General features: G+C 47.7%; 7 protein-coding genes across 7 annotated transcripts; 5 read left to right on the top strand and 2 right to left on the bottom strand.

The window, feature by feature from the left end:
- Positions 1–2,066: 2,066 nt before the first annotated feature.
- Positions 2,067–2,225, top strand: Pmar_PMAR018554 (hypothetical protein; the record flags this gene model as incomplete). Its single annotated transcript, XM_002778069.1, has 1 exon — positions 2,067–2,225. A coding segment is annotated over one exon (159 nt), but the record flags the coding sequence as incomplete, so codon positions are not given.
- An 871-nt stretch (positions 2,226–3,096) lies between these two features.
- On the top strand, positions 3,097–4,326 carry Pmar_PMAR018553 (hypothetical protein; the record flags this gene model as incomplete). Its single annotated transcript, XM_002778068.1, has 1 exon — positions 3,097–4,326. Exon 1 carries the CDS (start codon positions 3,100–3,102, stop codon positions 4,324–4,326), a length of 1,227 nt encoding a protein of 408 aa, XP_002778114.1. The 5' UTR covers positions 3,097–3,099.
- A 1,351-nt stretch (positions 4,327–5,677) lies between these two features.
- On the bottom strand, positions 5,678–6,810 carry Pmar_PMAR018552 (hypothetical protein). Its single transcript, XM_002778067.1, has 7 exons — positions 6,636–6,810; positions 6,439–6,543; positions 6,308–6,392; positions 6,140–6,261; positions 6,015–6,093; positions 5,895–5,969; positions 5,678–5,850 (listed from the first exon to the last, which is right to left on the bottom strand). Exons 1-7 carry the CDS (start codon positions 6,746–6,748, stop codon positions 5,752–5,754), a joined length of 678 nt encoding a protein of 225 aa, XP_002778113.1. The 5' UTR covers positions 6,749–6,810; the 3' UTR covers positions 5,678–5,751.
- Positions 6,811–8,311: 1,501 nt separating this feature from the next.
- On the top strand, positions 8,312–16,470 carry Pmar_PMAR018551 (hypothetical protein; the record flags this gene model as incomplete). The annotated part of the gene is made up of 5 exons (XM_002778066.1): positions 8,312–12,135; positions 12,819–13,530; positions 13,692–16,031; positions 16,192–16,252; positions 16,418–16,470. 5 exons carry the CDS (start codon positions 8,312–8,314, stop codon positions 16,468–16,470), a joined length of 6,990 nt encoding a protein of 2,329 aa, XP_002778112.1.
- Positions 16,471–16,702: 232 nt separating this feature from the next.
- Positions 16,703–17,742, top strand: Pmar_PMAR018550 (hypothetical protein; the record flags this gene model as incomplete). The annotated part of the gene is made up of 2 exons (XM_002778065.1): positions 16,703–16,772; positions 16,823–17,742. The coding sequence occupies 2 exons, from the start codon at positions 16,703–16,705 to the stop codon at positions 17,740–17,742; spliced, it is 990 nt and encodes a 329-aa protein (XP_002778111.1).
- Positions 17,743–20,393: 2,651 nt separating this feature from the next.
- Positions 20,394–20,553, top strand: Pmar_PMAR018549 (hypothetical protein; the record flags this gene model as incomplete). Its single annotated transcript, XM_002778064.1, has 1 exon — positions 20,394–20,553. A coding segment is annotated over one exon (160 nt), but the record flags the coding sequence as incomplete, so codon positions are not given.
- A 3,167-nt stretch (positions 20,554–23,720) lies between these two features.
- On the bottom strand, positions 23,721–24,027 carry Pmar_PMAR018548 (hypothetical protein; the record flags this gene model as incomplete). Its single annotated transcript, XM_002778063.1, has 2 exons — positions 23,721–23,744; positions 23,839–24,027. 2 exons carry the CDS (start codon positions 24,025–24,027, stop codon positions 23,721–23,723), a joined length of 213 nt encoding a protein of 70 aa, XP_002778109.1.
- Between the last annotated feature and the right edge of the window lie 1,213 nt (positions 24,028–25,240).

Genomic DNA, 25,240 nt, shown 5'->3' with positions numbered 1-25,240 from the left:
ATGGCATAGTTGCCCCGCCTGGAGAAATCGTCTCTATTGAGGCACATCTTGGGATGGCATAGTTGCCCCGCCTGGATAATTCGTCTCTATTGAGGCACATCTTGGGATGGCATAGTTGCCCCGCCTGGATAATTCGTCTCTATTGAGGCACATCTTGGGATGGCATAGTTCCTCTGCCTGGAGAAATCGTCTCTATTGAGGCACATCTTGGGATGGCATAGTTGCCCCGCCTGGATAATTCGTCTCTATTGAGGCACATCTTGGGATGGCATAGTTGCCCCGCCTGAATAATTCGTCTCTATTGAGGCGCATCTCGGAATGGCATAGTTGCCCCGCCTGGATAATTCGTCTCTATTGAGGCACATCTTGGGATGGCATAGTTGCCCCGCCTGGATAAATCGATCTCTTCAAAATTGTAGTAGATCTCTAGTAGTACTACTATCGGAGCTACGACCCACTGGAACGTGATGGAATGTGTCGAACTGGCGGATGCTGTTCCTGTTGAAGTGGAACTACTATTCAATAGTCGCAGAAGACATATATTGGCTAACGACAGGAACAGTGTAACTTCATAGAATAGAGAGTTGATCGCGCAGTATTGGGCCGCATTTATCACATAGAGCACCGAGCCATTGGATGTACGGCAGTTAATAGGTGTGAAGGGGCTGAGCGTTGTCTACGGCGTAGATCGCATGATTCTTTTCAAGATTTTATGGGAATTTTCGTACTTTCTACACCGGGTTGGCATCCGTAATCCCGTGAGTGTGTGTGTCCGGATCTGCATTGCTCGATTGAATTTCATTTAAGCCCTCGGTCGTTATCACAACGTTCCCGTAAATGCCCATGGCTCCTCGGCTTTGTATCATCACTATGACAAAGTGCATTTTCCGCTTCCTGTTACTCCAACCGTGCTATACGGTGACCATATGGGAAACGGGAAGGAAACAGGGCCCTGTACCAGTTCTCAAGCGCTGGCCTAGTCCGCGAAAGTTCTTCGACGATCTCTCGGATGTTCCTTTCGTGGTGAGTGAGGATGGTGTTGTAGTGGCCATCGAACCACCATCAGCTAGATACGTTCAGCTGGGCTAGTGAATACCTCTGATCCTATATGGAGCGACGAAGGCCTATTGCAGGCTCTTGGTCCTCAATACAACCTGTGTGTTCACTGTTGCCCCGCTCGTCCCCACCACGAGGTTTCGTTTCAGCTCGGCAGTCGAAGTGGAGTTAACCGAGACCCGAACTATCCCAGCACTAAGGGATTTCCCCTTACCGAAGTAGCATAGACCTACCAGGATGGCTCCAACGGACTGTGACAGGTTCCTTAACTTGTACAGGACTGAAGAGCTATATTCAGTGTCACAGATGCCGGAAGGCATTCAAAGTTACTACAAGCTCTTTCCAGTAGGGGTCTATGCTGAATTAACTAGGAGAGACTCTCGACAGTTTCTTTCTTGTGGGGGTTGGACGTACCACCTGTTGGAACCTATACTGTGGATTGCTGGAGGGAGGACCCGCAGTGTTATTCATCATGATAGCCAGCATAATCAGCATTGCGTCATTGATGGCTCTAAGAGATTCATAATCTGGCCCGCTGATGTACCATATTCGTCACAAAGGTATTCACTGCACCGCATGACGTACGCAGAGTGGCATAAACTCGGACGCCTTCGGCTGGATCGACGTAGATGATTTTCCAGACCACAAGAGAGAGTTCCCGGAGGTGTCCACGACTAAGGAAGCAACCTCTTGTGACTATTGCTAATGCGAGGTATATGGGGCGTTCGCAGCTAGAGTCAACATCAGTGACGTGGATCTCGAGAAATACCCTGCATGGCGAGAAGTTGTGTGGTGGGAGGCAACACTGGAGGCCGGTGACTGCCTGTAAATCACGAGTACAGTATCATGAGGATGTACCCAATCTGTATATAAGATACATGCCCCCGTGGTGGTTCCATCATGTCGAGTCTGGAAGCAGCCGGACCCTTTCTAGTCATATATGGTTCAACAAACCGCTAACATGGTGGAGGACATTTCCTTCGGCAATCGTCGTATCCTCTTTTATTCAGGTACGGCTTCGCTTCAACATGCGACAACGAGGAGGATCCCACCAGCATTGCGGTGTCGGACTGCGAGTTCTACGATATCACCGGCAACGATCCTCGTGCATCATTCAAGTCACAGACAAGTGCATGCAGCAAGTCGCAAACCCATGATAAAGAAGAGTTGTGAGGTCTCTCGGTTTTTGCTCAGCTTTCGTTTATCTTCAATACAGCGGTCTAAAGTGTATGCTCCGTTAGTTCACTGGCTGCAGTGCCAGTGGCACTGTGCCACAACAGCCGTCTTGGCGTAAATGGCCGAAGAACCATCAACGGGACAGTTATCAATACGTTAGTGTCCCTCATCCTATACGTGATGCCTGCATGAGCAATCTAACATTTAACGATGGCTATCTTATCTTGATCATGGAGGTGTACGTCTGTAGCGTAGCCTGTTACAAACTAGTCGACTACAGCTGTGTGTGAGAGTACCGAATGCAACACCCTAAATACCCTGCGCTGGAGGAAAGAGCTACGCCCTGTTCACTTCCCCGCTAATACGGTGACCCGGGTCGGGTCACCTGACGCGGTCGGTTCGTTCTGGACTCGCTGGAGCGATTTCATTACTCATTTTCCCCTTTCAACTTGCTTCACTCTCAGAGAGTGTATAGTTCCAGTTGCGATATATGATACTTCATTGAGGCTTACAACGTGGACGGGGCTAGTGTGTTTTCAGTCAGTCGGTGTTGCTGCTGGTTGGGACAGCTATTCACGTCTCCTCAGAGCTGCAGTGAAATTTCACTTGAACACGTGAGTTGGGAGTGATCAACTGCTGGTGATCATCTTCCCTTGTCTTCAACAATCGAACTTCCATTATGGAAGTCGTCAAACAGAAGCTGCTTCGATACTGCTAATTGCAGGCTGATATTCCCTGCTTTATTTAGTTGATCGTAAGTTCTTGATTTAAGCGCACGCGCAAAAACGCGTGTGGACGTTTTGAAATCTTGCAATCTTGCGGTTCATGAGATTGTGTCGCGGTGACACGCGTACGCTCATCACACGCATGTTTTTCGACAGCACGGATCGCACACACACTGGGTTTCCGACCATTGAAAGGATGGTTAGAAACGACATGGACAACTTCGACGACTTCTTACTTGGAGAAGCCCGTGTTACGCTGCCAATCGGTCAAGCGATGGATCATGAAACGGTGTCCTTCTCCCCTGTAAGGGGACATAATCGGCACGCCATGAGCACGGGCCACGTAGCAGGTGTGTCCGTCGGCATGATGGATTACATTGGTGGACAGTACGCTCAAGACGGTAAGGATATGACTGGTGTTCGTAGCAGTCGTGAAGTAATGGCGGAGCCTTTCCCGTTCACAGGGGAGCCCCTCGGGGCTGGGGGAGGGGCTCTTAATGTGGCTGGCTCGCCAACCTCATCATTTCCTGCAATCAATATGGATCTACATGGGGGGTATGACTATCGACTTCCCTCTGGTATTGCTGATGGTGATAAGATGGTAGTACCTCCGTTCGATGCTGGTTTGGGTGGATCGATCCAAATGGGTTATGCTTCAAGGCCAGGAGTTGCTCCGGGAGGTGGACCATTTACGTCACTCCCTGATATGACTGACGTGACAACGCCGTTCGTTGGGCACCTCAGCAGTCAAGGAACGTATCGTTATCCTCACCAGCCGAGCCTTTCTCTGAACTCTGCATCACATAGTACTGCCATCCCATATAAATCATCTATCAAGGTGATACGACGAGTCAACGGTTACGTCACAAGTCTGCGAGCAGGGCGGAAACAGGCTACTGGTCCCTATCGGTCGACATTGGAAGAGTGTCTCCTCGATCGAGAGCGGATTCGTAGAGTGCAACGCGAAGGAGGCCTGTCTAATGCTCAGCTCCTGGATGTAGTTGAAGAGATGAAGTGTGCCGCAGAAGGTAGCGGTGCCAGCAGGTTTGGGTCTCGCAGGAATCAGAAGTCGGATTATACGGCGCCAGTGGGGGTAAGACGTATGAACAAGGGTTTCCGAGCCAGTGTCAGAGTCGATGGTCGTGAGGTTTATGGCCCTTTGCGAACTGATGTGGAAGAGGCGGGCAAGGACAGAGCTGAGATGCTGGGCTTAAGGCATGCATTGGATGTCCCTAAGATGAGGGAATTCGTCAAGTCGTTAGCGAGCAGAAAGGCCAGGATCGATCTGACCAGCGGAACCTCGATTGCCGAGACAGGGTCCGCACGACGGAAGCATTCTCATGTCCTGCCAACGCGGCTTGGATTATGAGTCTTTTTCAGATATGTTGTTCAAAGAAAACTTCGTATTTTGCTTCCTTGTAAAATTATATAATTTTCACTCTCAGAATCATCAATCATAGCGGCTTGGCCTTTTTTGCGATGTCATTATTCTCCGTTTTCGCACACGATCTCTGGTAGAAGACTTTTCCTACACTCACTCGTTTGGTTGTTATGAGTCAAACTTGCGAACGATTCAAGAAACCAGTGCTATGAGGGTCACAAATGCTACGCGGTAATCACAACAGCGAGATGTGGAGTTTACGATCAGACATGGGTGTTGAATAACCATCAACGGCGAGCCTCACATGAGGGACTCCCGCTTGGAGTTACTCGATGAAGCTGGCCATTCATTCGCACTAGGTCGTTCACTCGTACTGTGTCGTTGATTCGTGAATTACCATGTCCTTTTCATGCACTGTGTCGTTTACTTGCACTGTGGAGTTTACTCGCACTGTGTCACCATCTGAATCGAACATCGATCTCTCCGAACAGCGGAAAGGTGAGGGATGACACACACATCGACAGTTATCTGCGACGGAATCCATGACGTCAGTGCGAGTACAGTGTATCGCATTCGACTTTCTGAAGTGTGGCCTCTTTCAATCAGCAAGGCAGTAGTAACTTCGATCACGCCTCCCCACCGATGCTCTGTATTCTTGTCCTACGGTCTGGCACAAGAGTTCTATGGCGCTCTCTAAACTTAGAAAACGGAGTCCGGAGCCGATACGTATATACGGAAATACTCTCGCTAGCTGGTCTCCTTCCAGGAGAGTGGCCTGTCGGTCAGTTCATGCAGCTGTATGAACATTCCATTTCGAGCGCTCCGGAGATCCCTGCGTTGGTCCTCTTTCGCTTAAGAACATGGTTTCGAGGATGGCGATCAAGGAGTACGATGATCTGCTTGGGTTGATACGAGGCGTTGGTGTTTTGAGGGCTATCCTAATTTGGGGAGGGAATTGTCTCATTGCCATCTATAAGGGTGCTGCAGTCGTTCATTTTAGTGAAGATATCCTTCTCCCCTGGACATTATACTCGCCAAAGGTCAAAGGAGCTGTCAACGCGCAGCGACCATTGTCAGCAACCATGTCATTGCAGATACGGAATGATGAATCCGACCAGAGCGACGCCTTCCCACTAGCGCTGAGTTCAATATAGTTTTACACGACTAACATTCGTTTTATTACCAATAGAGTCGAAGAAGCATCGCAGGGAGAAATATCTCGTCGTTTCTGCTCGAAAATTCTCCCTCAGGTAGCGAGCGTGTTACTATCAATCGCGAGTTCGGTTCTCTCTAGCATTTTGAACTATGTCTTCTGATAACCCAACAACTCTGTATGGCAGCACAACAGGTGGACAACTACGACCGATAAGCTGCGAGGTTCGCCAGAATTTGCACGAGCGGCGTCGAAAGCCACTACTGCTGTTGATAACCCTCCGCCGTAACTTCTGTGGTCGGTGTGAACGGTGAGAATGAAACCGACCGACCGTCACTAGCATCGCGATCCGCACCAAACTGAATGAAAGCCGAGTGTGGCTTCGCTGAAAGCCCTTCATTACTCCCCAGCCTGTCCGTCGTAAGAAGGTCGCTGTGAGCTCTTGGTGACGTTCGCTCTGAAGAACAGATCCATTGACCTGTACAAAGAAATGTCAGGAGTATTGAAGGCTAGTGAGGCCCACTTTAAAATAATACACCAAAGTAATAATGCCTGTCGTCATCATATACATGCCAGAAATGACGCAAAAGAAGGCCCAAAAACTGAAATCGACTACGCTCGCATTTTTCATGACCTAGTGGACAGTACGCTGAATTCACTCTTATGGAAATATCGTCGCCGATTCCGGCCAGGGCACGGCTGGTCGGATCAATCTTGTGAGAAGTACTCGACACATAAGTGTAATTACCGCTGCATATCATACCAAAAACCTGCCACATCACTGTCGTGCGATAAAAAAATATAACAATTTCTTACTATGTAGACGAGAGCTCGGCCCAACAGAGATGTCATGAAAGGTGCTACAGCTCGAAGCCTTTTGTGTGCCGGAGAATCACGAGGGCTGACACTCGTGAGATAACATCATCGCACTGCATTGGTGAGCTTACCAAACCTCAGCGATGATGCCTGACGCTCCGAGAGCAGCACATATGCATGTTTCTGCCATGTTACGCATCATTCTCCACACGGAGTACTGTGGACAGAAAATGTATCTGGGAATAGCATCAGGTAAGCACTGAGACTAAGAGCCCGATTGCGCTCCAGGATGTGAGCCATTGATAAAACTCATCCTCCCCGTTAGTACGATAATGAATGTGTGCACAACATAATGCACGCCCCGCATCCCGAGAAAGGTAGAAGGCTCTCAATGACCTGTACAGCCCTAAGTGTTGATATCGGTGAGATGAGCCAGTCCATCTTGTTCACACAAGCTGCCTAAGGCGAACCTTGCGGGAGTTATGGAGAAAGACTATAAAGCTGCAATTCTGATATTATTATCCCCATAGGCTACAGTTGACTGATAGAGCATACCACTAAGTTAGGTCTACAGAGAAGGCTGACGAAAGACCGCCGCCTTAACAACTCAACACTCCCTCATCACCTTGTACTCAACACGCTGAAAATCGATCCAATCTCACGGGACCAATAACAGAGAACTACTCCCAGAGAAGCTCCTGATAATATGCGTAGCGATAACAAGTATATAATACGAAAAGCAAGTCCGTCGTTATTGAACCATACGGGACTCGTGACGTTTGATAACAGCGGAGTTAGTGTTAGTTATTGCTTGGAATGAAGTCGTAGTTTTTATCACTGAAAAAACCAGCTTGAATTGAATGGAAAAAATTTGTGAAAATTTGGAAAAAATTCTGGCGAGCGCTATGAGTGCTGTGACGACACGATCGGGAAAGATCGGCGCAAGTCGTATCGCGCACGCCCGAATATCTGTGGAGTAATAAGTATCTGAAACGATTGGATTTCTGTAACCGCTCGTTGGAGCGATCTTGAAGTATTGACTGAGTATTAGAGTCTTATTACGGCTATTATTGCTGTAACGCTAGTCAGCGCTCTGAGTATATCTGTAACTAATTGAATCTAAGTTAGTCTTGTCGCGCTGAGTCTGGGATGGTTATCACACGCAGTGTCTATCAAGAGTCTGGTGAGCCTATAGTATCGCTAAGAGCATCTAGGATTCCTCGATTAAGGCCTAGATCATCCTCTGCTTCTTCTCTACAGCACAGGAACCATCATGCGTCCAACATAGCTATCACTACTGACGTCTCATCAACCGTCCCACCCTCACATTCTACCGGGATTGGTATTCCCGCCCAATCGTCTGGCTCTAAGAATCAAGACTATGAACGTCTACCTCATAATCGAGTTGGAGACCCTAATGAGCTACAGCATCATTCTACACTGGTACAAGAACATCATCCTCGAGCTCACATGTCGGATCTAAATCTACAAGATCCTCTATCGGTGCAAGACCATCTTGTTCAACCTGAATCACGTGATCATTTTCGCAATGATCAAGGCTTGATACGAGACCATTCTCTTCATGCTGGGTATTCGGATCCCTTGCGTAGGGATCAGGTTCCGTATTATGACCAATCTCCTCATGTTGGGAACTGCTATCCGGTCCCTCTTACAAACCGGGCTGTCCTAACGAGATTGAACTCCTTACGAAAGGATCAAGGGTCAGCTCTATCGGACCAAACTCCCCAACAAGAAGATCAACATCCTTTGCGAAAGGATCCTCGGTCTCCAGTATCTTGCCCAACATCCCAGGCTGAACTCGATATTCTATGGAAGAATCGTCTATCCTTGCCGATACATCATCAACGAGCCGAAGGTTCCAATGGTTCTAGAGACGAAGAATGTCATCAATTGGTACCAGAACATCTCCTTCAACCAGATATCGAGAGTATAAGACAAGTTCATCTACATCATGATCAACGCCAACAAAGGAACATACCCTATATGAACGACAACGACACTAACCCCGGGGTCGCCATTCATCAGCCCGATCAGGAGTTCGGCACTGGAAACTATCCGTATGATACATCTTTGTCAAGTGGTTATCAGCTCCAATCAATGCACTATCCGGATAATGTGCATCTATCCAGACCGGTGTCTATAAGAAGGTTCCCGACAACAAGAGAACACATTCGTCCAGTACATCCTAACACTGGGACGAGGCAAGGTCATCGTGAAGTGACTCTACCGAGTAATGATCGACTACATCGTCATCAAGAAGTGGTAACATCGAGTAACGTTAAATCTACCGAAGGCTATCGTGAAGTGTCTCTACCGAGTATTGATCGTCTACATCATCATCAAGAAGTGGTAAAGTCGAGTAACGTCAAGCCTATTGGAGATCATCGTGAAGTGATTGTACCGAGTACTGATCGACCACATCGTCATCAAGAAGTGGTAATGTCGAGTAACGACAGACCTATCCATGATAGACCATATGAGCAACAAGGTCATCAATTAGATCATGGAAGAGTCTCTAAGCCTCCAGTAACAGATGATCGTACGACTATCAAAGGTTCCTATGTTCGTCAAGAAAACCTTATCAAGAGACAGGTCGGATATGAAAGAGCTCAAGAACATCCACTACAAGCTAACGTGGCATCATTAAATGGTCAACATCGTCTACGAGAGAGCATCCTATCAAACTTGCGAGTTAGTGACAAGATCCTGTATAACGAGTTCTATCTGGACATGATCACAAAGGATAGAGAGCTACTCTATAATATCATTCAAGACGACTATCTACGACCAATCTTCCTAAGCCACCCCATTATCATCGAGAAGTCAATGAGTGATCCCAACTTCCTGAACATCGAGCACTACCCCAACCCTATCAAAGATTCCCAACATAGTGAACAGCATCAGTCTTGTGGTACGGTCATCAAAGACTACTCGTCAGCTGCTGCTAGCTCTACTCTAACAGTTGATGGTTCACGACCTCAGCAATCGGTTCCTATCTACGACACCACTGTCAAGGATATCACTACTGCTGATGATCGAGTCCCTCTAGAACAAGTAGATTCTACTAAACCTGTTGAAGTTATTTCTATTTCATCTGCTGCTAAAAATGGTTCGAGAAGTCATCACGAGAATTATCGTGAACATCATCAACAACCATCTCCTAGAGCTGCTATGAGGTCTACAAGAAGACGTGATCCATCTGGCTCTCCTTCTGGTTCATCGGATTCTTCTGGTGACGATCATGATTCTCGTCGTTCTCGACGTTCCCATCAACGCCGTCGGAGAAGCCTATCATCGAGCTCATCTTCTTCTAGCCCTTCTTCTGCTTCGGGTCGTGCTCTATCAAGACCCTACCCTACGTTGAAACATCTGCCTGGAATCACTTCTGGCAGAATGTATCGACCCCCTAATCTGTTCGGCAACAAGACCTATGACCGCTGTCCGGGTTGTAGACATACCAAATGCCGACACAAGATCTCTGATAAGGATCTCCAAATCGCTACCAATACGGCAAAAGGTCTCGCTATCAAGAACCACTATCAAGGTGCTGATGATCGACGCTCTGGTGCAGCTTGGATCCAAGAGATCTTTAAACGGACGGTTGGCCAAAGGAATCTTGTTCGTTATACCTTTGCCCGTCTCAATACCATCAACACCGTCTGGGACGATCTTGTACGTGACGAAACTGATCCTGCACTATGTCACAAGGACTATGATCGTCATTGGGATCTACTAATCAACAAGATCAATGAGTTCTACAGTGACCAAGAAGTCCTACTGAAACTCCAGAACGACTTCAATCATCTACAACAAGAACCTAAGGAGACGGTCAATCAGTTTATCTCAAGATTGGATGGTTATGCTAATCAACTATGTCTACTAGGTGTCAGTATCTTGGATGACATCATCAAGCGACGTCTGTATGATGGATTATTAAACGACCGTCTTAGAGATAAGATGGATCGTGACGTCGATGATCACCGTATAGACTATCCCCGCTTCAAACGGCAGCTGATCAAGTATGATCGAAGGAGACAAGGGCGCTTATCTAAGAAGGAAGCTGATCCCGCTACTCTCCGGTTGTATGGTGGACGACATCCTGATCAACGACGTCAAGCTACGGTGAGCAACATCGTCAACAACGACCACTCTGACGACTATCATGATGGATCCCCTATTCCTTCCGGATCATCAACTGATGACGATGTCTACTATGTCTATGCGGTGGTTCGTGATCAACAATCCATCACGTGTTATAGGTGCCTACAGGATGGTCATCCTGCTAGGAATTGTACTAATGATATCGGTAAGAAGGACGAGAGATGTATCCGGTGCGGCAACCCTACCCATACCATCGACAAATGCAACGTCTCTACAACTGCTACGTGTCATCGCTGCGGTCGAGAAGGTCATCTAGCTTATGTATGCCCTGATCCGCTACCATCTCCTACGGTATCAATGAGGAGTAAAGGTGGTAAAGGTAAAGGCAAGGGCATTGGTAAAGGAAAAGGGAAATCTCCCGGTCCATCAAGTATCCAGGCTACAACCTCATCTACGACCGACGGTAATCTTCAACAGCTCCCAACACCACCTACTCCCGAAGTCAAGATCTCTGGTGTAGATCCCAACGAGAATAACGATGATTCAAGTGATGCAAATAATGAGTACGACATCTACAACGACGCCCAAACTAACATGATTGTATCGCATCACTATCCTGAATCATCGATTCTAACGGTATCGGAGTCGGTTCCCAATCAACTCAAGACTATGAAGGCCAACAGCTCGGATAAGGTCTTTGGTGATCCTAAGGTAACATCTACCTCGAATATCTGCTCATCTTCAACTTCATCTACTCGTTGCGATGTCGTTGTTGGCGTGATCAAGATCGGTCCTGAGACCCGGCCTGTTCTGTTTGATACTGGAGCCGATATCTCTTTAATCGCTATCGGAGCCTTGGAGAAAATCTTCGGTGGTGACTGTCCTATCTTCTCATCCACCACAAATTCTAATGTGAAGGTTGCTAACACCACCAGCATCAAGGTCATCGGCCATGTCTCTATACCTATCGAGACCAGGCACATCAAGATCACAGAAAGGTTCGCCGTCACAGACAATTCACTATCTAGCCCAGTTATCCTTGGATGTCCGGCCTTACAACAACTACAGTGTGCTATTGTCTTCACGGTTAGTGGCTCCGTGGTCTTCACTGGGATCGAAGATCTTACTTCATCGTTCCATAGGCAGATCTATAAGACTATCTCTAGATCAGCCAAGCAACGACAACCTGCTGAGATCAAAGGTTTTGGTGACGTATCTATTACTCATCAACCAACCTCTCACGTCGTCAGGGTGGTGAATGATGACCTACCAACTTCATCATGTTCTACGATCATGGCCTCTAACGACGTCACAACCCATCTCGATCTCCTTCATGGTGGTATCTGGAATGGGAAGGTTACCAACAACAATGCCGTTCCCCGTATCATGAACTCAATCCCGGACGTGATCACCAACGATCCTTATGGTGCTACTGATATGGAAGACGTTCCACTACATCCTGACCTACAACTACAATCTGATCCTACCGACGATCTCCCGCCATGGGAAGTCATCAAACGACAATGGATACCCGACTTCAGCGCTCCGTTAGGACGTTGCCAACTATCGGTACCATGGTTATCATCAGACAGGCCCGATCACAACTTTAGGATCGCGGCGCGCCGAGGAGCGGCTTCAGTCCAACGACTATCACCCGAGGAAAAGGATCTATTTCACCAATCCCTGAAGACCTTCATCGACCGGAAGTACTGTGGTATTGTCCAAGACAACTCTATCGGCCACTATACAATCCCACCATCATCTGAACGTTGTCAAGCTATCTGGCGTGTTCTACATGAAGGTACATCTATGGCAGGATCTATCGTACCTAAGCCTATCCACTATACGCCGAGCCATATGGTGTTTCGTAAGGATCACTGCACTACTCCGTGTAGGATTGTACTAGATTATCGAGTTCTAAATCGATTCTCGAATCGAGGAGGATCAACTCAACATAATCTAGTTGGTACTTTACTATCGGTAAGATCAATGGAGTATATGATATCAGCTGATATATCCAAAGCATTTTGTGAAATGTTCGCGGATCCAAGCGATATTCCGTTTATCGGATATACTTGCATCGGCAACTTCACTCTGTTGTGGAATCGAGTCAGCTTTGGGTCTACTTGTGCGCCAGCTATGTTGGAGACTGATCTCAACGACATGTCTGATGAGATCTATCAAGTTATTTCAATCGCTAAAGCTAGAGAACCATCAAGCCGCCTACATCGACAGTTCCTGGTTGGAATCTACCCACAGAAGATCTGATGAATGTTCTCTTATGCCCCACTAACGACAATGTCGACTGGATCCGATTCGGACCACAAGTCCCTATCGTGATATCGATGGTCTGGTTCGTTGACGACGTCTACATCGGTGGTTTATCTAGATCACACACTATCGACTGCTACAGCTTTGCTGCACACATCTACGAGGGACATCATAAACTATTCGATCCCAACAAGAACTTCACATCATGGGTCGATGAACAACATCAAGATCAGCCCGAGGCACTGAAGAAATTACTTGGCTATCTATTTCGTCGATCCTCTGATCTTCTACATGCTGTTTACGAAGCAGATCGACTATCTGAAGAAGACTGTATCACTAAAAGGAAGGCTAGTTCCTATCTCCTATCTCTATATGATCCTCTCGGGCTTGTTCTAGAGCACACAATGGTTGGTCGACTTATCTGGCGGAAGATCACTGAAGCTACAACAGATTGGGATGCTAAAATCACTGACGATCATCGACAACAAGTATCTGATTGGGTGAACGCCTCTATCAATCTCTGCAACGACGCCAAATATGGAGTCCCAAGATTTGTCGATATCAACAACCACCCGGTGGTATTATCAGTCGATGCATCATTGATTGCATGGGGTATCGATCTAAGATGTCTATCATCACCAAACGATCGCTTGATGAGTCGTGCTGGTCTATTCCCTAAATCTCAGAAGAATTGGAGCATCCCCCGCAAGGAATTGGACGCGCTATGGAGAGGCTTAAAATGGATTAAGAACTTCTCGATCTATCTCCCCATCAAGACCAATCTAAATAAATCACAACAACCCCTACATCCTCTCAGGCCTAATCCACCTGTAAGAGGCTCTATATCATCACTGACTCCGAGATCAATGTATATCGTCTAAGAAGACCTTCTAATGATAAACGTCTACCTTCACCTGAGCGTCGGAGACTCTCGGAAATCCGCCAACTCTGTGCCGATCTCGATGCGGTAGTTTATCATGTCCCCTCCGAGCTCAACCCGGCGGATCCTCTATCAAGAGCTAAAGTCGGCATCTACTGTTATGACGATAAGATCAAGAATGCTGTCAAGGTTGCAACAGTTCTCTATGACTATCTAGATTCCGTGGAAGATCCGTCAGATGATCCTCTTGTGATCTCGGATCCACCCCTGGCCGACTTTGTTGCTACTGCTATCACCGTTAACCCCGATGGTATTCCCCTACCTGACTTATCTACCATCGAAGATGTTGAACAACGAGCAGAACTACAATGTATCTGGGACTATGCGAAACATCGGTACACTCCTGATGAGGATCCACCAGTGGATACTATCGAGTTCACCGAGGCCGTCGAGATCTGTGCTAGAAGATGTCAACTACTAGACGATGATCTACGTCTCTTGAAGCTATATTTGGAAGGTAAACTCAATCTCAGTGATGCCGGTAGCAGATATACCCATATCACTAGATTGGCAACTATCTGCGAGCTAGATGCTAATAAAATCATACGTCGATGTCCACAAGAAGCTGATTGGAAGCGTGTACATGAGGATCCCCACGGTGTTATCTTTCTTGGTGGATCTAACTATGCTAATATCCTAATGGTCCTATTAACTATCATATTCCATTATGTCTATCTACATAGAGCCCATCGTAAGATTACCGGTCAACTACAACGTCGGTACAACGGTAAACGACTGCCCATCATTGTTAAGAACACCATCGCCTCTTGTATCCCCTGCCTACGATCTAAGGCATACCGTGGACTTAATTATGTATCAAGATCTGTCCAAGCCCTGGCAACGAAGTCTATCTGGCAAGTTTGCGGAGCCGATATTGTCGGACCCTATCAACGAGACGAAGCTGAACAAGGATCTACTCGTGTCTTAACTCGTAAGAGGTATATCTTACTGGTCCACGACGCCATCACGAGCTTCACATGCTCCAGGATTCTGTACGATGCTACATCCCTGTCCGTGGCCGATGCATTCCACTCTATCTGGTGTGAGATGGGAGCGCCATCGGTGCTCATCACTGACAAGGATATGTCAGGATTCATCAATCGCCATGTTAAGAACAATTTGATCAGCCATGGTATAAGACATCTAGTGTTGCCTCCCTACTCACCCCATCTATCATTCTGGGAAAGAATCCATCGAGACTTCGTCCAAATGTCTAGATCTATCTGCTGTCAAGTCAACTCTGAGAACGATTACATCAAGTCATATCTACTGGCGATTAGGGCTTACAATTGTACGGCTAAGGACTGGATCCCATTCACGCCTGCATCTTTACACCTTACTTATCATCAACGACTTCCTGGAGATCCGCCTGCTTCCAGCGACATCATCAACTATGGAGCCTTGGCTGCTGGCACTATCAACTCAGATCAATTCGGCTTCGCTAGAGCTATGCTACCCTTCGTTAAAGAGATTCAACAAGAAGTGTCATCTACCGTGGCCGAGTACATCGAGTTCTGGTACCACAAGCAAGCCGCATATCGCCGCCGGATCAACCTATCTACGGAAATGACTTACCCTGATCCTAAGCCCTTCGACATCGTCTTCATCACCAACTACAGCGATATTGGATGGGCTATCAATAACAAGATGAAGTCCAGATGGGAAGGACCCTTCACTATCGCCAAGGTCACCTCATCAGCTACGGTACTTGTGGCGCCCGAACTGATCCTTCCTAACAGAAAGATCTGGGAAAGGTCTAACTCTTCATCATCTAGTCCAACGCCTCCATTTGGTCCTACTTCACCAAGTATCGACAATTCTGGTCCATGCTCTTCCACTGATCATCGATCACCCGGTCCTACTAATATCACCGATGACCACGACTATGACTCTGGTATCGATCGGTTGTTTAAAGATCATGAACTTCAACTAGTATCATTGAAGAACGTAGTACATGCCAAGGCCTTCCAAGATCTGGTACGAGATCAACATCTACGAGGTCAAAGGATCTACGTCGACCATCGAGGAGCTATAAGGTCTATCGACTCTCTGAAGGATGAGTCACGAGATCTACAGCGAGTCAGAGAATTGATCACTGAGGGCGCTATCAATGATGCTTTGAAGGCGTGGAGAAGTCCAACTACAACGACATCCAATGATGAATCATTATCTGAAGGAGATCAAGATCAAGGCAAACAACCACAAGGTCACTCTATCCCAGAAGATCTACATCAAGCTCAAAAAGATGACCAGTTAACTCCTTCCGACTCCCCCGATCTCATACCAGAAAATGCTCATCCCTCGAGAGTATCGAAGCCAAGGACTTCTCGGAATCGCCATCAACAAGATAAAGAGAAGACTGGAGATCAGCATGATCCTACTGCTATTAAGGTTACGAGACCCCTTCCCATAGGTATCAGTAACCTCAGACGACATCTTCCCCAATCGGATCGATTATCCACTGGTGCTATCTTATCTATGAGCCCTCCTGATGGAAGTGTGGTGGTATCCCTATCAAGTTCAACATCTAACAGAGGTGTCGGTATCGTAGCCTACACCGACGAAGACGAAGGGAGAGTTTATCTTGGCTCGATCGGAGATGATCAAACGAGGTTACGCAAGTGCTTCTTCTCTGATCTGGTTTACATCTGTGGTTCTACTACCGTCTTAACTCGGCAGCATCGATCCTTTATAAGGGAGCTACATTACAGCTTAGGGATTGGGGATCCATGGATCTAACCCTTGGAGCTCTAAGTTAATCGATAGATTTAATTAAGGTTTTGCTCAACTATCGGTTAAGTGTATCCTGCATGGTAGCCCTCACAAGTAGCAGATCTCATAGATAAGTATTCTCTGAGGTTTATCTTTATCATTGGTGATTACTACATCCCCACCATTGTGTCCTCTTTGTTTGCGCCCGGAGCGTTTTCATCGATCACCTGATCGATTTAGTCCTTCCGGATTCTACGCGCTGTTCATCGTATTAGTGCTGCCTTGTATCATCTATAGTTGATAGATCATTCGACTTTATTTCAAGTATTATCTGTATCCCCGTATCTATCATGGCATCCAGCAGTCCCAAGTCTATCATCAACGATAAGTCTGTCATCTATCCGACTATCAAGAACGGTGGTAATCAAGAAGAAGCTACTCCTATCTTCACTCAAGAATCTTGAGTCAAGATGGTTTGGATGGTTATCGCTATCTTGTCTGGGGATCTCAAGTTGGTACTGAGGATCACAATAAGCTCATCCATGGTAAACCGTATCTCCCTGTTGTAGACCATCCTTCTATATCTCCTGAAGTCATCATCAAGTTCAAGTCGCTAGCGACAGAAGGAAGCTATCACTGGTGCCCCCTTATCGACGAGCACATCTCAGTTATCAAGCCCTTCTACCCAAATCGTGTTGTCGACATCGACGACTCTATCTACACCGAATTTGAGAAGGAGATCTCTGCCTTGAATATATCAAAGCCAGGTTCAGTATCTCCTTACATCTGGGCTTCACTATCGCCGGTGTTGAGATGGTATATCTTACATGGGGAGACTCACACCATCTTATCTAAGGATGAGCCTATCAACATGGATCTCTTGGAGGAGTTAAATCTGATCAACATCCCAAGGATCCTCAACTTGGGTATCTTCGCCCGTTATATATCTGTGGTAGCCATGGGTATCGCCAGTGACAACTATCTATTCGATGGTGATCACCACATTGCCGTTGGCCTAACACCTATGGTAGGGTTTGATCTACAGTCATCAAGATCTACTACGGCCGGTTGTATCGCCATCCCAAGAGATATATATGAGGGTACCATTAAGATCAACTATATATCTAAAATGATCTTGTATAACTGTATCATATCTGATACCAATCTACAGGAAGAGGTCGATGTTAGATCTATTCTTGGTAAATCTGGACCTATCTCAAGGGATCTCATCTTGAAGAATGTGGGCCATATCGGCCATCTTATTGTATCGTCTAACGACCTCATCACCATAGATCGCCTTATCAAGGGTATGCAAGCCTATCAGAGAGTCGAGGATATCGTTGGTTACAACATCGCTGCCTTGGAGGCCGACAGTGATCTGGAGGAGTAACTACCTATCTATTTTCCACGGCATCGTATTGAGTATCTATGTCGTATCAACTATATCGTGTATGAAGATCATCAAGGGCAGACGTAGATGATGAGATGATGATCATTATTATCTTTATCTGATTAAGTCCTAGTATTTCATTGTCGTCAAAGATAGCTATCATCGTCTAATTACTATATCTTCTTTTGCAGTCAATTTTGAGGATTATCTATTTGATTATCGCTGGCGCCCACTGTGACGACACGATCGGGAAAGATCGGCGCAAGTCGTATCGCGCACGCCCGAATATCTGTGGAGTAATAAGTATCTGAAACGATTGGATTTCTGTAACCGCTCGTTGGAGCGATCTTGAAGTATTGACTGAGTATTAGAGTCTTATTACGGCTATTATTGCTGTAACGCTAGTCAGCGCTCTGAGTATATCTGTAACTAATTGAATCTAAGTTAGTCTTGTCGCGCTGAGTCTGGGATGGTTATCACACGCAGTGTCTATCAAGAGTCTGGTGAGCCTATAGTATCGCTAAGAGCATCTAGGATTCCTCGATTAAGGCCTAGATCATCCTCTGCTTCTTCTCTACAGCACAGGAACCATCATGCGTCCAACATAGCTATCACTACTGACGTCTCATCAACCGTCCCACCCTCACAGTGCGCGCATCTTCGGGTGATATACAAAATCCAAGGGAGACAAGTCAAAGGGTAAAATTGAAACCCCACCCGAAACCCGACAAGGCAACCAGAAACCCGAACTGCTGAGAGCGAACGACAAGCCTCCTTGGATTTCATCATTCTTGCTTGGATTTTGTAATTTACCCGCGCATCTTCAAAGGATCTGAGGAAAAAAATGAACTCCTCACTATATTCAGTGAAAATGCTGAGGGACGAGGCGTTCTTCTCAGCATCACGTAAGTTCCGAGCGTCTTTGAAAATCTTATCCGAGACAATATATCTATGGGTTGAAACCAAAAGAAGCGAGGTCCATCAAGTACGCGTGAGTGCTCTACGAGAACTCATTGGAGTTGCAATTCACGCTGCACATTGCACTCCCCCGTTTCAGGGGTCCCCCGGAGAAACTGCACGGAAGTTCCGTGAATCTCACTGCTCAACGCTACCAGATACCCGTGATCAAACAAAGTCAGAAACCACCAAAGAACTACAGAGCAACACCAACGCCACAGTGCTGATGGCGTAGGAAGTGAAAATTTGCCGAACTTCGGCAGGCACACACCACCCTAGAATGTCTCTGATATGGTCAACGGACTCTACATCTGCTATTCAAATACAGAACATAGGTAATTCGGAACGGCATGTGACACGGCGTGAATATACCGATGTTCCTACTGAGTTACTCGTTTTGAGTAGGTTCCGGTTTAGAGTTGATACGTAGAGGGTTGTTGGGTCGATTCTTGATGACGATATGTACGTTTTTTAAAAACGTTTTACTAAAAACGTTCACTAACGTTTTTCGTTAGTTAAAAAACTTTTTTTCGTGAATTTTTTTTTGCGACACGAACTATGGAGCCGGATCCGTTTTACTTTTTCCCGATTATGACGGCCACGCGCTCGAACCGGATTTGTTGGGTGCGCAAATGCGAGCGTGCTGGCTACGGGGTAAAGTTTTTCGGATTGCACTCCGGCAGGCAGGGATATGTAGCAAGAAGGTAAGGGTTTAAGGGTTCGGGTTCGGGTTCGGGATACTTACTTTCTTAGGGCCCTGGAGTATTTTCGACGAGGTCAAAACTGGGACGACCTTCGTGCGAAGCTCGTGACTCATGAGTTATGGTACGCCGATTCCGATGCTCCTAAGTCGTATATCGACTTAAACATTCGGAGGTTTGCTGGACACAAGAAGAGGGAGTTTAACAGACTCTCTCCAATTGTGCTCCACGATCTTCTCCGTTTGTGGAGCGTCAGACCGGCGCAACTGACTGCTCGCAGTCGAGCTACGCCCGAAGATAGGCTGGTAAGTCCGAAGCCTATCCCGAACCCTAGATCCAAAACCCTTTTCCTCAGGTATTCTTGCATGACCACCATGCCAACACCTTTCTGAGAAGGTTACTTAACATTCCAGAAGGTGGATTGGCACGAGGCGATTACGACGCTCTTTACAGTGCCGCGACTTCAGCCGTCAAATGGTTGAAGTATCTCGGCCTGTGGGAGCAGGTGGAAGTGCAAAGATTCGGTACGATCCGACCTAGAGCGGTAAGAAACACGAATCCGAAGGAACACTCCAAAATTGTTTCCTTTTCAGGTAGTTCGTTTGCAAGACGCTCTAGTGTCCAACATGGCTGCTAGAGCCCTGGAGGGAAGAGCCGCTCTTCAAGAGCGGAAGAAGGGAGGAGAGCTCAGTCAAGACGTACGGCCCCTACTGTTTCAACAACAGTATTCGGGTCGTACAACTTGGCTGCTCTCGAGGAGTCCCGGTTGGAAGCGACGCGGGCGCACAGCCGACATGTTCGGCTGGGGAGAGTTCATGGAACCTACGTGAACCTCCACGCGCCCGGGAGATTGGACTCAACCATCGAGGCCAACCTCCCCAAGGCGTCGCAGATCCTTGCAGGGAATGTAAGGATCATGGAAGGAGAGGCTGGAAGCGAGTAAGGCAAACACACGTTCGGGTTGGAAGGTCTTTGATTGTGCCTCTTTTTCAGACGTACAGCTTCTGGGCAGTCGGGATCGGACCACTCAGTCCATTCCGACCGTGAAGCCGCCCATCGACCTCGCCTTCAAGATCGGGGCCCTGATCCTGCCGTCCGTGACCTTGAACCGCGTCGTGGCCCCCGTGCTCGTCCTTACCTACCCGAATACGAGGTAGAACGAGACGGTAGGCGTCACAGGTTAAGGAGTCCGGGTAGGGTTTTGGGGAACTACCTGCTAACTCCACCTCGACATCACCCCCCTGCCCGGTCTCCTCGTCCTCCCAGTCACAGCGGTCTTCACCTCCCACGGCGACTAACTCCACTCCGACATCATCTATTCGGTCGGCCTGCTCGTCCTCCCAGGCACACCAGTCCTCACCTCCTCCGGCCACTAACTCCACCTCGACATCATCTATCTGGTCGGCCTCCGCGGGTTCCAGAGTAGTATTAGAGGGTTTTCACGAGTTCGTGGATGATCTGCCACGAGGAGTGAGTGCCAGGATAGAGCCCCCCACTCCTCCGTCCCTTTCCCCGCAATGGCCTGAAGAAGATTTACCGACGCCAGAGGTTCCTCCGCCAAGTGAGCCCTCCTCCGCCGGAAGCCCAGCCCGGCCCGCCCCCGCAACCCCCTGACGTGGTTCGAGGGAGACGGGGCAGCCACCGGAACGCCTGCAGGACGTATTCCGGGGAGACCGGAGAGAGAACCGGAGCGAGTGACCCCAAGAAGCTCGCGACTACAAGGGCTGGCACGGCAAATCGACTTTGGTGAAGAAGAAGAGAGAGAAGAAAAAAGAAGAAGAAAAGACTAAGAATGGCGAGAAGATAGATATACAGAAGATAACGATGTCCATCATGATAATGTGAATATTGATGTTCGTGTCGCAAAAAACGTTTTTCGTTAAAAAACGTTTTTCGTTTTACTAAAAACCTAAAAACGGCTTTTAGGATATACTCTTTTGTGAGTATACCATTATGGTATGCTTACGAATGTGCATTAGCGCGCGAAATGACTACGGTGGATCATCAATGATGATTCATCATAATGGACGTGCATGTGGACGTGTAGTGTAGTTCACACAATGTACTCCACATATCACACAGTGCACGTAATCACACGCAATGGGTCAAGTGCTTAGCGCTCAACCGCGCTTTACACTCGTGAAGTGCAGTGAGAGCATCGCACTTCGCGCAGTTCGTGCTTTCCACTGCGTGCATTCCTGCAGTGCACCCAATGCGGGTGCATCTGCATTGTACAGAAGGTAGAGTGGAATACAATGAGTCAACCAATAGTCCCCGCATCCAGCGAAATCGGGACTCCTCATAGAGTTCTCCGCGATCCCCAAAACTGTTCCACCCATATTCATCCCCATCATGAACTGTTTCGAACGACGTTCCCACTCTTCTACCATAAGTCGATAAAATCAAAGGAACTGAGGGAAATGTCTACTAACAACACGACCGGATTACTGTCAGGAGTTTCGGAGTGAAGGCAGAGGAGTGATATCCGCTGAATCGAGGGAATCTCTCGTCGGAGAATGGTCCGTTACTAACGGGCTGTTAGAGGCTCGCTAGCTCAAGTGAGAGTGTCACGCGCTTGAGTTTCCCACGACACCAAGTTCGCAGTGAATTACTCGGTCCGCAACGGAGCGAAAGAGTGGAACCTCACGGACATTCTGTTCCTGTTCTGGTGACCAGGAAACAAACTGATCATCTAAGCCGCCTGGATGATCAGTTGAATATAACAATTTGCTCTATTCATCTTGGACGGGAAGTGTCCAGGACCTCATCAAGACTTGGTGATCAAGTCGTCGAGGATGTCCTTCCAACTCAACTTTCGGCCGACCGTTGTGAACTATAGAGAAAATACAACGCCTCCATCGAATCTCTGGCCCCCGAGGTCAGAAGCGCAACTTAGCCTGCCATCATTTTATATCCACCAAAATGAGAAGTAATATGTTCCAAGAGCCATTGCGTTCTCGTGTGATTAGATTAGATACCAGGCTAATGGTATGCAAGACTGAAATTTAGTCACTGAATCTTGGAAGGCGCAAGATAGGTCAGCTTATTCCCACGGTATGGGCCCCACACTAAATCTCACTAGGATGGAGCAGTTAGTTTCAATGTACGTCTTGAGCAGTCGGAAAAGGCCAAAATTCCTAAGGAGTTCCCTGGCGACTCGCCAGTGGCGAGCCGAATGGGTTGCGTTCAGCGGTTCAGTGTCGCCTGTGCTCATCGTTCAATTGAGACCATGTCACTGGGGAGCACCCTCAGCCTATCGGTCAAACTAACAGCACAACTCTCTAGAGCTCAGCGAACATCGACAGACACCTCAACAAAGAGCACACATGCGCGGACACCGAAGGCGACTCGCCTTCAGATCCATCCTTAGATAAGATCAAGAGCGCGAGCATCGATAGCACACGGAAAAAACTATGATGTATCGTGCCGATGCTGCCGACGCCGGATGCACATCGATCAAACATAGTCGCGGAGAAGGCCCTAAGCCTTAGGGATCGAGTCTCCGCCGCTTCGAAATTGGCCTCGAGCCTTCGTCCAACAAAGTTCGTCGTAAGCCGTGCGACTGCGGTAGTGCGTCATCCGGAGCAGGCCCCGAGGAGTGGAGTAATTCAACACCGTTCTGAGTCGATAAGCGCGGCGGCGAAGTGACCCGCCTAGCATCGTTTGGAGTGATATAGAGCATCATGCTGTCCAAGTTCAAGAACGTATAGTAGGCGCGGAAGAATGGGTGTCCAAGGTTGAGTAAGGTGTTCGAGGTCACGAGTAGGTCAAGCATAGATTCCCCCCAAAGGTGTTGACGAATGTAATGCCTCGGCGAGATCCTAACAGGGACAGGCCGTGCACCAGAGTCGTCGATCAAGTCAAAACTCAGCACAGGAAGGTGGCGTAAAGCTCGTGAGTCGACCCAGACCATACCCAGTTCATCCACCCGTAAGGGCTCGGATAGATAGGGGCCATATTTCCTCATCCTATATCTCATCTCACTCATTATCAGTTCGTACTCCCTATTTGTGAGAGCCAAAAGCGAAGCTCCGGTATCCACAACGACGTGCGTGAGTTGACGGGAAACGCCCGAGAGGTCACGGAAGGCGCCTCTCCTACGACGACGATTCCGGTGATGGACTGGCTTAACCTCGGACCGCAGAGAAGCGAGACACCGGTGGAAATACGTTGGGTGTGATGTGCACTTCACTGGAGTGAGTTCTGTTAGACTCTTCGGACTATCGCCAAGAAATAGTCTACCGGTTATGCCTCTGCCTGTCTCCCTCGCTTCAATCGCCACAGAGTTTTCGCTGATAACTTTATGCAATTTTAACTGCTCTAGCATGGAAAGCTGTTCTCCACCTAGAGCTAAGCCCAAGATGCCCTTGGGCGGCATTTTCCGTAACGGGCTCCGAAAACTGATAATGAGGAAAAATTTAACTTCGATATCACTCACCTCGCCAATGGATAGTGTTCCAATACGGTTGATGTACTCCATCGTATCCCCATCGAGGTAAGTGATGGTTTTCCCTGGCTGTTCAGAGATATCATCACAAGGCTGTGTAGGAGGGCAGAAATAGCATCCTGTTTCCAGATCACGACACGCTCCCTTGCCGTGTGCTTTCTCATAGGCCTCACCGGACATAACGAGCCAATGAGGTGTGGCTGAATCGAGGAACAACTTGACGGTGTGACCATCGAGAGTTATCGGCACAAGGTTGTTGTCGATGTCTAAGTGTAGCGGAGCCGATGCCCCGTGGAGGACCAGAAAGGCGAGACTGAACGAGGCAAACCATGTATCCATCATAGGAAGAACTGGAAGCTAAGGTCTCAGTTCTCTCTACGAGGTACAGAGGAAGGCTTCCTCTGTAGCAGGCACTCGGCAGTAACAAATATGAGATGCTCGTCTTGAATGGAACATCTCACTGTCGAATGGAGTTGGAGAAGTCCATTTAATGGACGCCTCCAACTCGACTCAACTGCGCGGATACCATGGTTAAGAATAGAAACTATTCCGGTTTTGGTGAAAAGTATCGGAACAGACGGGAGAATCAACGCCTCAAGTTCAGAGCGTCAACAAGGTCTTGCGCAACAGCGCGTCGGTGCTTGAAATGCTCGCTAGTTAGCGAACAGAAATCATCCTGAGGTAGCACCTACAGTTCCTCGCCAAATGAAATGAAAACCTTTGCAAACGATGCAGGTACCCCGAGTAAATGGCGAGACACACATAACATTTCTAGTCGTTGCAGAATTATATACGCATAGCGCTGAATGAGCATGGACTAGGATGGAGAAGAGTAAAGATGCCCCTCACAGCAGAGACAAGGAGTCTCGCTCGTCCTGAGAAGTACGACAACCCATTGAGAAATCCTAAGCAGTGCAAGATCATTGCGTGTAGCCGTTTCCTTGTTTCTTGCGTTGCTATAGCTTGTTAGCTTTATATGCCTCTCAGATTGTAAGCTTACCTCAGCTTGGAGCGTTTCTCAATTCCACGTACTGGAGCGATCATTCTGCTAAATCTCAACCATCTGGTCTTGGGTCTAAGTTACGCTGGATTAGCACACGCGACGAACTGTTGGGGGAAGGACACCAGCACCACTAGTATTCCTTCCTAGATCGACCGATATCTGCACAGATGATCTCGAAGCAGTCAGACAGGCAACACTATTCTAACATATGTTTCCTCTGTACATCTGGGCGCGACACCATTTGATTCAGCCCGGTCTGCCTCACAGTCATCGACTTATGGGCTCACACCAACGGTAAGCATGACTAGGCAAATGTATCTCCCATTCTAGTCCTTATTGGATTGACTATATCCGCTCCCAGGGAAGAATATAATACATTACGTGGATCAT

The sequence above is a fragment of the Perkinsus marinus genome, assembly GCF_000006405.1.
Source record: "Perkinsus marinus ATCC 50983 genomic scaffold scf_1104296950436, whole genome shotgun sequence".
Taxonomy (NCBI): domain Eukaryota; phylum Perkinsozoa; order Perkinsida; family Perkinsidae; genus Perkinsus; species Perkinsus marinus.
The sequence above is the reverse complement of the archived record's forward strand: the minus strand, read 5'-3'. Positions and strand labels throughout refer to the sequence as shown.